Raw genomic sequence first — 12,910 nt, 5'->3', positions numbered from 1 at the left:
TTGTTAATACATGCATACGGTGCTTTTTACGATAGCTTTACGTTCCCGCACGCGGACTCCGGTTTCACTGCGCGACTGATGGTTGGTTGACTGGCCGGATGGTCAGTTAGCAAGTATTAACTCGTTCGTTCGAAAAGCCCGCTTCGCTACCCTCTAACGTCAAATACGTTTCTCATGCTTTTATCATGGGCATGATACACGTTGTCGAGGCTCACATTTACATCACAGAGAAGCAGCAACAACAAGCACAATGCGAAACACGCTAAACACTAGCTGCCTGTTAATGTCGATGAATGATCTCATCGCTGCATGCGGAGACAAGACATGCGGGGCGCTGTTAGCCAGAAAGTCAGTGAAGGATCAGGCCCAATGAAAATACATATATTCCTCTTTCAATAATGGCCTCTATGTTTTAAGCTTGATGCCCGGTATCGCCGTTAGGCGTTCCATCAGGCAGACGGCTGACTCCCAGCATGAAACGGAGCCTGTCTATGCTTGGGTCCGAATCTAGACCACAATGTGCCCCTAAGACTTGAGAGCAAATACGTTGCCCACTAAGCTATCACGGGACTTTATTATTTCAATAATGGCCGATCTGAACTGCAACCAGCATAGCAGTCAAGACTAGAATTAACACTTCTCTCAGTAAAGCCTTGTTTGTTAGTGCTGTTTTTTAGTAGCGTAGTTTCGCGGCAACGAGTTCCTTGTCGGACAGTTATTGCTAGGATTGTTGTGGCTATGGAAAAAAGAGCCTGCATTTGATAGTATTTCTATCGTTACTACCAAATTTCTCTAAAAATTAAATTGGGTATGCATACTGTTAGATCCTCATGAAAGGTATATGTCTGAATGAAATATCTATCTATAAAAATATCTATATGAAAGGTATGCACATAGATTATTATTATCGTGGGTGATATGAGAGCGTTTATCGATTAGACTACACTTGCTCGTTAGCAACCATGTACTATCTTCTAGTGGTGAAAAAATGATCGTTTCTGTCTTATCATACTTGGGGCATGTCTTAGAGCGATTAGTCGAATTCAACATAAAATAGGCACATTTGCCTCCATGTTTGCGAAGACAAACGTATTAGGGATCTTTTAAATTAAGGAACGTTTGCACATTGCATAAGTCAGTGAACTCGATTTACGCACGAGCATACTCGACGTTTTGACAATGGACATTGTGATGCGTAATGCAACTTCACTAGGCGAGGTACACATGGCACGTATCATGCATGTCGTGCACCTGTAAGATGACTGGGACGTTTATCTGGGTCATCTGAGCTTGCTTTGATTCTTTGTAAACGATTGATGAGAACGCTATTTAGTTGTAACCGATCGCTTCGAACTGACGCATCTACGTCATGGACACGGTGTAAGTGGAGATTTTACAGAATAGATAAAACTCGGACTTCTTGGAATTGCTGTGACTAACTTGAAATTCGACGACAACTGTTACTTACTTATTTGTCTTCGTTTGTTGCTAATGCACTAGTGGGTAAAGGACGCGGAATTTATCCTTAGGTGCGAAGGTTGTATGAATAGTCGGTGCAAAGTGGCTTCAATAAGCTGGTGCGTAAGATAAGGTTTTACTATGAATGAAATGTTTGATAACACGTACAATTTCAATGTGTCTCTGCTATTTTTTTCGGCCCTTATACGGTTCTTCCTTATGCTTTCTATTACTAGGTTATGTCAATCACTGTGCGATGCAAATCTTTATTATAATTAATTATTATTAATTAAGCTTATTCCATTCAGCACCAGAGGTCTCAAATCGTAGTCATTATAGCTATTAATTATAGTTAAAGAATAAACGATACAGTATTTCTATGTTAGACAAGCGCTAATTAAGCGATTATAGGTAAGATAGAGACATAATTTGCCATTACCTGAATCGGTCGACAACAGCAATAGTTCACTTCTCTTGGAAAGAATATGCACGTAATTATTCAATGGAACAACGACGTGCCTGCCCACGTTGTGTTGATATTGTAAGGCCTTAACAATATAGACCATTCCCTAATTTTCGGTAAACTAAGACAGTAGCTTTTAAGCATTGTATCATCTACTAAACAAACTGTCAACATAAGCCTTTGTATATCAAGGCCGTTAGCAAAAATCTTAAAAGCAAGATTAACAATATCCTTGTTTATGATATTAGTGTTACCTTTGCTGCTCTACCTGTGTAATTAAAGAGTTACTTTTGTTCCACCAGACCTCAGACAGCATCTCCGGCTGTAGAAGTCGTTCCAGCTGAAACTCTCAAAAAGCTCGAAGAAGGCTTTCAAAAACTTCAAAAAAGCCAAGAATGCAAGTCATTGCTGAAGAAGCATCTGACACGAGAGGTATTCGACAAACTCAAGCTACGTAAGACTTCAATGGGTGCCACTCTTCTCGACGTGGTTCAATCTGGCTTTGCCAATCTCGACTCCAGCATCGGCGTGTACGCGCCGGATACCGAGAGCTACACCGTTTTTAAGGAGCTGTTTGACCCTATCATCGAGGAATACCACGCTGGCTTCAAGCCTGAAGACCACCATCCTGCAACGGTTTATGGCGACATGGAGAAATTCGTGAACTTGGACCCAACCGGAAAGTACGTTATTTCAACCCGAGTGCGTTGTGGCCGCTCGATAAATTTGTTTCCTCTGAACCCGTGTATGACAGAAGATCAGTACAAACGTTTGGAGTCTGACGTCTCCGCCGCGCTGAATCAGCTCGAAGGGGAGCTCAAGGGCAAATATTACAGTCTTACTGACATGTCTAGCAGCACGAAAGAACAGCTGATCAACGACCACTACCTGTTCAAGGAAGGGGATCGTTTCCTGCAGGCGGCTAATGCATGTCGATACTGGCCAAATGGTCGTGGCATCTATCTCAACGAGGGAAAAACTTTTGTGGTCTGGGTCGGCGAAGAGGACCACGTGCGAATTATCTCCATGCAGAAGGGAGGCGATCTTAAGACGATCTACTCCCGACTGGTAGCCGCCGTCAAAACGCTTGAAAAATCTCTTTCATTTGTGCACGATTCCCGTCTCGGCTGGGTGACTTTCTGTCCGACGAATCTTGGCACGACAATACGTGCTTCAGTACATGTCAGATTACCGAAGCTGGGCGCTAATCGCCAACAACTCGAAGATATTGCAGCGAAATACCACCTGCAGGTTCGCGGCACCCATGGTGAGCATACGGAATCAAAAGACGGTGTGTACGACATCTCAAATAAACGACGATTGGGAGTCACAGAGTTCCAAGCTGTAATGGAAATGCAAGAGGGTGTCCTGGAGCTAATCAAGCAGGAGCAGGATCTCAAATAGGATTGTCGCATGTTTTTCGTTCAAATCTATCACGTTTATTATTAAGACAGAATTTGGTCTCCTTTAACAAAAAGTAAAAATTATTTATCGAGATATGGATATCGAGATAGGGAAAATATGCGATAGAAGCGAAAGGGATATGCTAGGATGAGGTTAATTTAATAGGCATATGTGTATCTTTGTTTTGAGTTTGTCATAGTAATTCAACTCGACAATGTGCAGAATAAAGGTAATAGGTAATTTTTATTTATTAAAACGGCGTATTACTTCAGTTGATCACGCGTGGCCTTTTTTTTCACACTCCCATCTAATATGTCGGTATACATTTTATACTGACTACGTTTTACTACGCTAAACAAGATATTAGTTTAGACACCGATGGATTTTTTTCTAGAATCCGACTGCACGAATGTGTTTATATACGACTTGGTAAAAACGTAATTATCCGCACCAGTTATTATTATAACAAAACAATGTACAAGTTAGTTCCAATGAGTGCGTCGAGTGTTGATGAATGACAACGTCATGTAGGATGGTAATGCTCTGGGCATCACCTGCCTTTACCTGTATTGGCCAAAAAAGCATTTTAAAAAGAGCGCACACATTGTTGAAGACAATTACATGTTCTTGCAGCCGATTACTTTAGTACTATAGCGAGATCGTGTTAGTCGTTCTTGTAGATGCACGCCCTATAGCGGTAGCATCTCTTGCTGGCTCCCCTGTTTTCTGAATCCAACATGGTTCGGTAACGGCTGGCCAGACGTTGATCTGGCCAGCTCACTGTCAGCGACATTAAGATACGTACACTTTTTCCTTGAGGTGATATGGTCATCTTCTTCGGCAAAATGTTCACGTCTGCACTCAATGAAAACCGTAAGGCAAATTACAGTAAATGCAGGGTAAACCCCATATATATATTTATTGATATTTCAGAAAAGTCATACTGAGCAACCTAGCGTTAGGTCAACAAGAAGTCACACTAACGGTTTAACAAAATTTTTTTTTTTAATTTTAAGAAAAAAATCACATACGAATTCATTCTGCCTATGTGCAGTTCGAGAGTATCCCCTTTTGGAACTTGAGTGTGCGGAACTTACGGCGGGTTTTCTAAATCCTGGATACTTACGTCACACTGTGTCTCTTCAGTAGAATTTCACGAATATCATTTACAAGATTTGACTGGCCTCTCGGCTCTTAAACTCTGGCGATTTTTTAAATTCTTCAAGCTCTCTCATTCTATTATTATTGCATTCAATCCTATTAATATACCTACAACATTTTTTCGTGTCCGGCCTGTTTTCGTTTTGCTTAAGCTGACACGCTAAGAATCATCTGCGAAAGGCCCAGCGATTTCCGTGTTGAATTGCATCCACTTTTCGATATTCCGCTTCTTGTTTTCGTCTTATGGCCGAATGCGGTTTCTTTTCGTGTCATCAGGATCATTCAACGCAGTCGGCGAGCGAGCATGATCTAGTGATGAGTGTATTGCCGGGTTTCTGACCAAATATGCCCGCATGTTTAGGACTCTAGAAAGAAGGATATAGTTGTTTAAGGTACGCTCGTATGTAGTCAACAAATACCCCGATGTTGAAGTTATTTGTGGTAGGTCGAACTTATCGTGCAGTGCTTAGCTCTTTTGGTCGCCTGTTTGGCTACAGACAAATGCGGTGAACTACTGCTTCATTCCGGCGTCCAGTGTTTGTCATTTCGAACTAATAGGCCTGTGTGTGTCTTGCTTTGTTGAACTATTGGAATGTAGACGGCCTGGCCGTTTGAAGGCACACAAATTCCTACCCTAAAAAGTACGGTGTGATAAAGCAACAGCTATTGCAATCGTGCTATTCTCTGAAGGGGACCTCGCCTGTTTTCACAAAACGTTTCCTCTCAAGGAATGAGCGTTCATATAAGCCATTTAGCAGGTTTCCATTTTGGTAGCAGCGATGTCTGTGTCGAAAAAAACCTGTCAATCTCATTTAAGGAATAAATCAGCTCGGTAGCGAGACTCGTCATGGCCGCTGCTTATTCACATTCAGCTGCTGTTGTTGTTACCTTCTAGTGGCTAGGCAGCCGGTGCTTTCTGTGTTAAGTAGGCGTACAAGTCAAGCTTTCTGTTCGCCAATCGCTCATTGTGTCCTGTCTACACAACCGTGCATAGTGGCGTGCAGATATGTATACATATATATATATGTACATGCATATATACACCTAGCAGCTGTTACCGGCAACTTATACCGGTGCCTATTAACCCAGGCCTCATCCGATATAGGTTTGTCAGCCCCGAAAAACGTCTGCAATCGCAAGCGTCGCTCGGTGCCATTTTTCAACCAGACATACTAAGGAAGCAGAAGATGAAGTAACAGGGGGAGAGAAAGAGAGGAGCCTTTCGCAAACAAATGATTGTTGCTAATCGACACAAGCAGAACGTAAACAGAAGCATGTTACATGAGCTGGATAGTATGCTTGCGACGCAGTATCGGTAGTAGTTGCTGGCCAGCCGGATGCGGAGAGTAGGCCATCTCAAAGCTGATGAGTTCGTGAGCCTGGCTGGCTGTGGTGGGCTTCCGTCGATTTGCGGTGATCGTGCTACGCACGACTGTGGTGGCACCATTGGTTGACTGAACGAACGGAGGAAGATCGGAAAAGACGACACATATGACAGCGACGATAACACCCGATCTGAGTCGGGTGGTCTACCGAGCCGGTTAAAGCTGTGCTGTCGCGGCCTTTGCGGACACACTGGAACCGTAGCCGCACGCGCTACTAGCGCGAACGTCAGCTTTCTATGTCGCTTCTAAAAGTAATGTCAATAGAATGAAGGGTAAGCCTTAACAGCGCTAGGCAACCATGCCGGCGTCAGCAGTTGGTTCTTGCCTGCAATAAGAGTCTCATCATAGATTCATCCTACTTACGTTTGATCTGCCAGACTCGAACCTACAATACTATGTTCTTAACGATTAACCCACAAACCGGTTGTAAAACTTTTGTCTTCCGATAATATATCTGGTACGCAGGGATTGCCACAGTAGAAGAGCTATATCTGTGTATAGATATGCTGTGTCGTCATTGGGAAAGCATATTTGTTACATTGCTCGTATTGTTAAGCTTGCTCGTGCAACCTGTCGTTTACGAAGGACAAAGAATATAAAAAGCTCAGGGGAAAAAGCGCTCAGTTTGTGTGAATGGACTGGTTGCTATGTAAAGGACCGAAATGTAATATCTGAACTCTTTTCGTTTCCATCAGTCGTTCACCGGATAGCTTTAATATACTGTTATAAAGTTTAACTTTTGCTTCGTATCTATTACACCTACTGTATGAAAAACACATTGCAGTGATGTCTTTCATATATACGAATTGTGACTTCTTACGCGGGTATCCAAGGGGGTAAAAATTAAATTCGTTTTCAAAAGGCCAGGTGATGAAATTGTTACGCCGATTAACACGAGTGAATGAATTCGTCTAATTTGGTAAAATCATAACAAAGATCTTCAGAAAACTAACCCATATTTCAATAGTGGCAGTAGCTGCCTTGAGGGCTATTGCAACGCTACGAACTTGCTAAAGAGCGGTCCGTCTAAGCTGGGGGAGAGCTGAGCGTCATAACAACAATAACAGGTGCGTCTCAGCGCAATCATTCCATACCAAACAACAAAAAGCCTTCCTAAAGGCCAAACGAGTCAAACACCAGTGACCTCGCTAGCACCACAAAGATCCAGCTGTTCCGTCGGCTTGCTTAGGAAGTATGTTTTTCTAGATTATTCACTATATTTATGGCCGACTATTAGGATATAACTCTAGCTGGAAATCTATCGCATGTACACGGTGCTTTATAGACACAGAAATCAATGGAAACATCTGTGAACGCGTAGAGAAAGGGCCTCGTCTGCGAATAACAGCTAGAGTCTGCAGCGTAATTGTGTGCGCGCCCAAATAAACAACACACATAATCATAGCGTTATTAGGCTTAGTTATTTATCCTCTTTGAAGTGCTATCTTCTCTGCCCCTATTAAATGCCTTAATCATTAGATCATGGAACGCGCTTCTGATAACAACACCATGCGATGAATTTAGACTTGTGCCTTATGAGCAGAAAACGAACAGACATACATTGTCTTCTACCGAAATCATAAAACGTTCTGAAACGGCCTCATAGACGAAACCTCTATGTGAAACAGTCTCAGTAGAACTTTAAAAAAATGCGATTTATTTCACTGATTAGTTCTACAGGTTTTAACTTTAGCGCCTATCGGTAGATGGTTGCGTCCGTCACAAAGGTTCAAATGAAGCTTTTACTAGCGATTTTTACGATAAGATAATTGGAGATTTTCGAAAATTCAAATTGGAAAACATTTCAACTGGTTGCTTTATCGTTGAACGAAGAGAAATTAAATAAATAACGCCACTTCCGAACAGATGCTATTACGGCTACAGGGTAATTTGTTAGAAAACACATATTAGTTACGTCTGTTATCTTGGTTTTTGTTGTCCAATAGAGCGATTCGTATATACAATATACGAATCGGTCTCTTTTGCCCTGCGTGAAGCAATGAGTTCCAACTGGAGTAGTGAGGATTGATTGTATCATTGCAGGCGTGTTATGCCGCTGCGCGATCAGCGTGTACGAAGCATGCACTCTTCGCGAGTTTAATAATAGCCGGTAGATTTATTATATTAGCGGCTTTTGGGTACTGTGATGATTGAATGGCATTTATTTATTCTATCCAACTCTCTATAGAGCTATCAAAGATGACTATTGATAATACAGCAACAGTACCCATCGCAACGGCGTTAAGTAACGGGTTGCTCGAATCTGAACAAAGATATATGTCTAGCTCATGATAATAAATGCCCCTTTCATTAACTGCGAACATTTTTACGCTAGATTAGCGTTTCGTTAAAGCGTTTAATAAAAAAAAATGCCAATCGTATATCTGACTGAAAGGTTAAGACGTTTTGTTTTCACTGGACCGTTGCCAGCGGGTCATAGTCTCTATGAGTAAAATATATCTTTGACTACCTTAAAAGTTGAGCCGACTCGAAAAGCCCTTGCATTGGTTTTCTATCAGTTTACAGAAATCGCCGCGACCCAGTTTAGTTCCCATCGGAGAAGGCACTTTGCAGGTCGCCATTTTTCGACGCTTCTGTCTTCGCCAACAAATGCAGGTGGGACAAAAGCAAATGAGGTTTGTCAATCAGTCGCTTGCTTGTCATAAACCTTGAGGCCTACCATTACAGTTTGTCCGCAGCCGAATCTACCCATCGGAGAAAGTCTTCGTCAGATCACTTCACTTCGTAAGCGAACATTAAATATGCAGTCACTTAGGAGCTTTCTGTGGTTTTATAGGTTAGCTACCGTGTCCTAACCTAATCTAATTTACTTTATTTTTCATTGACTCAAATGACAAATCGTGAAACGATTGGGTTCCCTTAGTGAAATCAATCAAGTAAGGTCCGAAGGTTAAAAAAGTGGAGAGGACATGGTTGTACATGTACAAATATCCAGGAGTTCGATTATTCTACTTCCTTCTGCTGTCGCTCACGATGGATCACACGGTCAATACGACCATAAGCATGCGTTAGTTAGTTATCCAATCAGTCCGATCAGTCGATCCAGCTGGGATCCGTCATTTGCTGAGAGGTTTTAAATAGCGCCATTGCACAGAACAATGTCTTACAACAGCGCCAGTTCGTACAATTGTTGAAATAAACGCCACCCTACAGTTAACTTGGCCCTGCCTAGACGAGCTAAGCGAGCACGATGCGGCAGATAGACGCGACCTGGTTGAAAGACGACGATATTCGATGGAGAACAGTGTTATTCCCGCACGTTCGATAATACCGAAGCGCGCCAATGCTATACTTATACACAGACCGCGCTATAAATAAGCCCAGTTTTATATATATACACATCTATATGGCATTGCGTAAAGATTACCCAATGCTAGCTATTATATAAAGGTTCTTCTCTAGTTTTTTTTCGATATTGCTCAGAAGGATATATATAGTTACATGCCTTGCTTCGATGTAAATCGCTACGTGCGTAGTATTTGCAGTGAATCTGCTGTTTGTTTAAACGTCTGTGAGTTACGGTATTCTTTGGCGTTCGTGTTTTGCATTAATTTACACAGATGTAGATACGGACCAGCAAAGCATTTTGAAAATGATTTATTAAATTCAAGATGGCAATAACGGGCATGAATATTTTTGGTTTAATATGTACTTCATTAACTCTTTACACACACTGAGGGTCTTATTAGATTTATGAGCTACTAAACACGATTTAGCGAAGCATACGGCAGCAAGCGTGTAAAAAATTTGGGCTTAAAGGACAAAATCGGATATATAAATAGCGGAATACCGTCCGATTCTTGAGTTCACATCAGATAATGTTCATGGCGCGATTAATGTTATTTTCGCTATCAGGGATACCAAGATTAGATAAGCTTTAACGCTTCTTTCCTTAGACTAGCAGGCTGGGCTTGTGAAGTACAGGTCAAAAAAAACCTGAACGCCAGAACCCCATCCCTCGTTCACGATGATCCTCAACGAGCTAGTTCGAATGAGTCACTTTAGCCTCGAGTACAGCTTGTCGCCGCAAGCGACATCAACAGTAATTAATAACCGTCGTCACTGTTTCCTTTGATGTTTTCTTTTCAGGCTAATATTATACACAATACAATAAAACGGTAGTACTCTTGACGAGTATCTGATGCTGACGAAATGCCGCAGGTCGGAAGCACGAGTACTGATGCAGATTTGCGACCTATTCCAGCGTTAGCCTGTATCAAGTATACATCCGGCACGAACTTTTTGTTGTCCTAAAAGATTAGCTGATTTTAATTTAAAAACAGTGAACGCTAGAATTGCACCGAAAAGGCTTCAACACCTACCATCACGTAAGCTACTCGAGCAGACTCACGCTGACAGCTGACCTGAACAATTTTCTCATGTACCTGTAAGACTATCAATCACGCGTACCGGAAACGTATTTCAACAAGAAGCGCCCAACTCGAGCGTATGTGGGTGTCTTACGACAGGTATAGCGCGTCCGCGCGAATTAATCACGAAAAGCAGGTGCGACTTTCTTTCCAGCGTAATTTGACAACGAACTGCTTTCAACGCAATTGCCCTTCAACCAACTACATAATCTCGCAGAGAATTACGCTTTTCTACTAGTGGATTTCGTAAATTCAGTCATACTGAGGGTAGCTGCAAAATCTATCGAAATCAATGGGTTCCAAACTTCGTTCGGTCCCCAGTTAAATCTACTCCCGACCGCTTTTATTTTACATAAAAGAAATAGAAAATTAAAGTTTTTTTTTTTTCATTCGTTACATATGTCAGCAAACTTTAAAGACGGCTTTATAGTAAATATCCGCTGGCGTATTTCCAGTTCATGTTGTCAGCCCCTCGTGCTCGTCGTTCAGCCACTAACTACGAAAGCCCACGCTCGTGTCTCGAAGCACGCGCGAACTGTATCGGTCCAGAGCATTCGTTCTGGCAAAAATTGACCCTACGTACGACTTCAGTGGCCACAGTAAACAGCATGTACCATTTTGCCGCAGTCTCATCTTTACGCTCATCCTTAAATGACCAACTAAGCAGTACGGCAAATAAATTTCTCTCTAACACTATATTCTTCTAGTTACTGAATCATATAAACTAACAAACAAATTAAATCTCGCTCGAAGTACAATAATAGAAGAAGCGGCAGACCAGTGAATTTATGTCATCACTCAGTCGTTCCGCGCTACGATTTTGATGATATCACAAAATACGTTGTTAATATCAATGCTCTTATTGGTAATCCGTAATGTTGATTTTTCCTTACTAAGTTGATGATTGCTCTTCTTAAAAATAATTGTCTGTAGACACCGAAGGCAGTCAAACGTGCTGCATATTCAACTCTAGTTTCGTCGCAAACAGAAAAATAGATGATCAGTCCTAACAGACGCATCGGTTTTTTGCGGAGGCGGTATTCTGTCGCCGACTGACGCTGTCCAGACGAGACGGCGACTTTTGCCTTTGATTTCTCGCTCTGTTGCGTCAATAGTTTCTACGCTAGAAACAGAGAATACTATATATTGTACTACTATGATAAATAATCGCTATATTGTAAATGGACGTATTTGTACGGTTACTATGCATTTATTCGAAATAAAATTAAAATCTACGCCAATGAGAAAATACATGGTCTAGCTATTGGTTATTTGCTGAATGCTCGCTCACAACAGAAACGGGGCCGGGAAACGTTTGTCTAGATGAAAATATACAAATTCGTATGACTCAATCAGGTTATTAAAGGTGTGGTATGCCTCCATATACTAACAGGTCACTAATAGGGTTTTTCGTAACAAACTTCCTCGTGAAGAATATGCTTGCTTAAGTATCAGACAGGTAAACGACAGTGTCGATAAAGACCGACTCTCAGCCATGTCGTAGTATGACAAGATGTTAGCGTATTCGCAAAGCTGTACCCGTTGCGGAGCCATGCTAGTTTAATAGCTATGATTATATGTACTATCATCAATACATCTGGCTGAAAAAACAAACTTGTACCTTCACACTTAGCATTAAGTGAAAAGTTGCTATAGGCGTACTCCGACACGCAGGCCTGACCATGCTATCCGTCTGATTAAATTGAAGCACGATCTTATATTAATATTCAATGCGTACAAATAGCAAATGTACGCTTCTGTATGTAGACCATCCACGTACAACGACAGAAAATGTTCTGTTTTTACTGATGGCATTTACATATGCTAATAAAATCATGTTGGCCAAAATGGCACATGAGCATAGCATCAATAATTCTTAGCAAAGATGGGAAACGTCAACCCCGTTTGATAGGAAGCATTACTGTTCTTGGAGCACGTGTTCCGCTTTTGCAAGTTTCAAATTGTCTGATAGGAACACGCTATAATAGTTTTTCATGGGTGGAGCCTTCGGCTGAACAATCTATTCATATTCTTTCTGATTATCTTTCTTCTGTATAGGAACGCCGCAACTAAACAGTGGCGCGACCTGTGGTTGCGAATCGCAACTCATAGCCGTCTTGAGATAGCTCACAGTTGTCAGATCCGGGGATCAGCCGAAGTCAGTGTGGTTTTGCTATCATAGATGTGTCCATTAGTGCTATTTTAGTAAAGGTTCCAAGGTCGCAATTTGGGCTACTGATAGACCAAAGGCTTACAGCGACCCGGATGCCGTCTCTACTGCCTCATACAAGCAACGAAACGTCATCTGCTGCTATTATTGGATATAGCACCATACCGGCAAACACGCAAACTATCCTATAATATAAATGGATAATTTCCTTAGAAAGTGACGTTCACTTGGTTTGGTAAATGAAACTTACGAGTTGTTTGAAACTTATTTAACGCCCAAATTTAGTACGTTCTGTTTGGTCTATATATATATATATGAATGAATGTCACATGTCTTGGGCAGTACCTACCAAACACATTTACGTTATAAATTGACTGCAATGAGTATTTCTTTATTGGTTTTGTGTATAAATTCAACGGACTTGGGGACCATGCATTCGAATATCGGTCCATTGTTCATGTTGATTGAGTTACCATTT

At 41.6% G+C, this 12,910-nt stretch overlaps 2 protein-coding genes and 1 long non-coding RNA gene across 13 annotated transcripts in view; 2 read left to right on the top strand and 1 right to left on the bottom strand.

The window, feature by feature from the left end:
• LOC111251708 (uncharacterized) overlaps positions 1–12,910 on the bottom strand; it is a 130,915-nt gene that overhangs the window by 92,670 nt on the left and 25,335 nt on the right. The window lies entirely within an intron of this gene.
• On the top strand, positions 1,221–3,604 carry LOC111251711 (arginine kinase-like). 3 transcript variants are annotated; one of them, XM_086989841.1, is made up of 2 exons: positions 1,221–1,380; positions 2,224–3,604. In XM_086989841.1, exons 1-2 carry the CDS (start codon positions 1,370–1,372, stop codon positions 3,323–3,325), a joined length of 1,113 nt encoding a protein of 370 aa, XP_086845967.1. In that variant the 5' UTR covers positions 1,221–1,369; the 3' UTR covers positions 3,326–3,604. The 3 variants fall into 3 exon arrangements, with proteins under 3 accessions (XP_086845967.1, XP_086845968.1, XP_022664326.2); XM_086989842.1 differs by lacking the exon at positions 1,221–1,380 and adding an exon at positions 1,387–1,577; XM_022808591.2 differs by lacking the exon at positions 1,221–1,380 and adding an exon at positions 1,981–1,999.
• LOC147755441 (uncharacterized) lies at positions 4,473–11,513 on the top strand. 4 transcript variants are annotated; one of them, XR_015328148.1, is made up of 4 exons: positions 4,473–6,143; positions 8,391–8,616; positions 9,982–10,398; positions 10,718–11,513. It is a non-coding gene; the product is annotated as an uncharacterized LOC147755441 (long non-coding RNA). The 4 variants fall into 4 exon arrangements; XR_015328147.1 differs by having other exon boundaries at positions 4,473–7,063; XR_015328150.1 differs by having other exon boundaries at positions 4,475–7,063; positions 8,391–8,487.

This window comes from Varroa destructor, unplaced genomic scaffold, assembly GCF_002443255.2.
Source record: "Varroa destructor unplaced genomic scaffold, Vdes_3.0 BEIS01000005.1, whole genome shotgun sequence".
Classification (NCBI taxonomy): domain Eukaryota; kingdom Metazoa; phylum Arthropoda; class Arachnida; order Mesostigmata; family Varroidae; genus Varroa; species Varroa destructor.
Note: the sequence above shows the minus strand (reverse complement) of the source record. Positions and strands in the feature narration are given on the sequence as shown.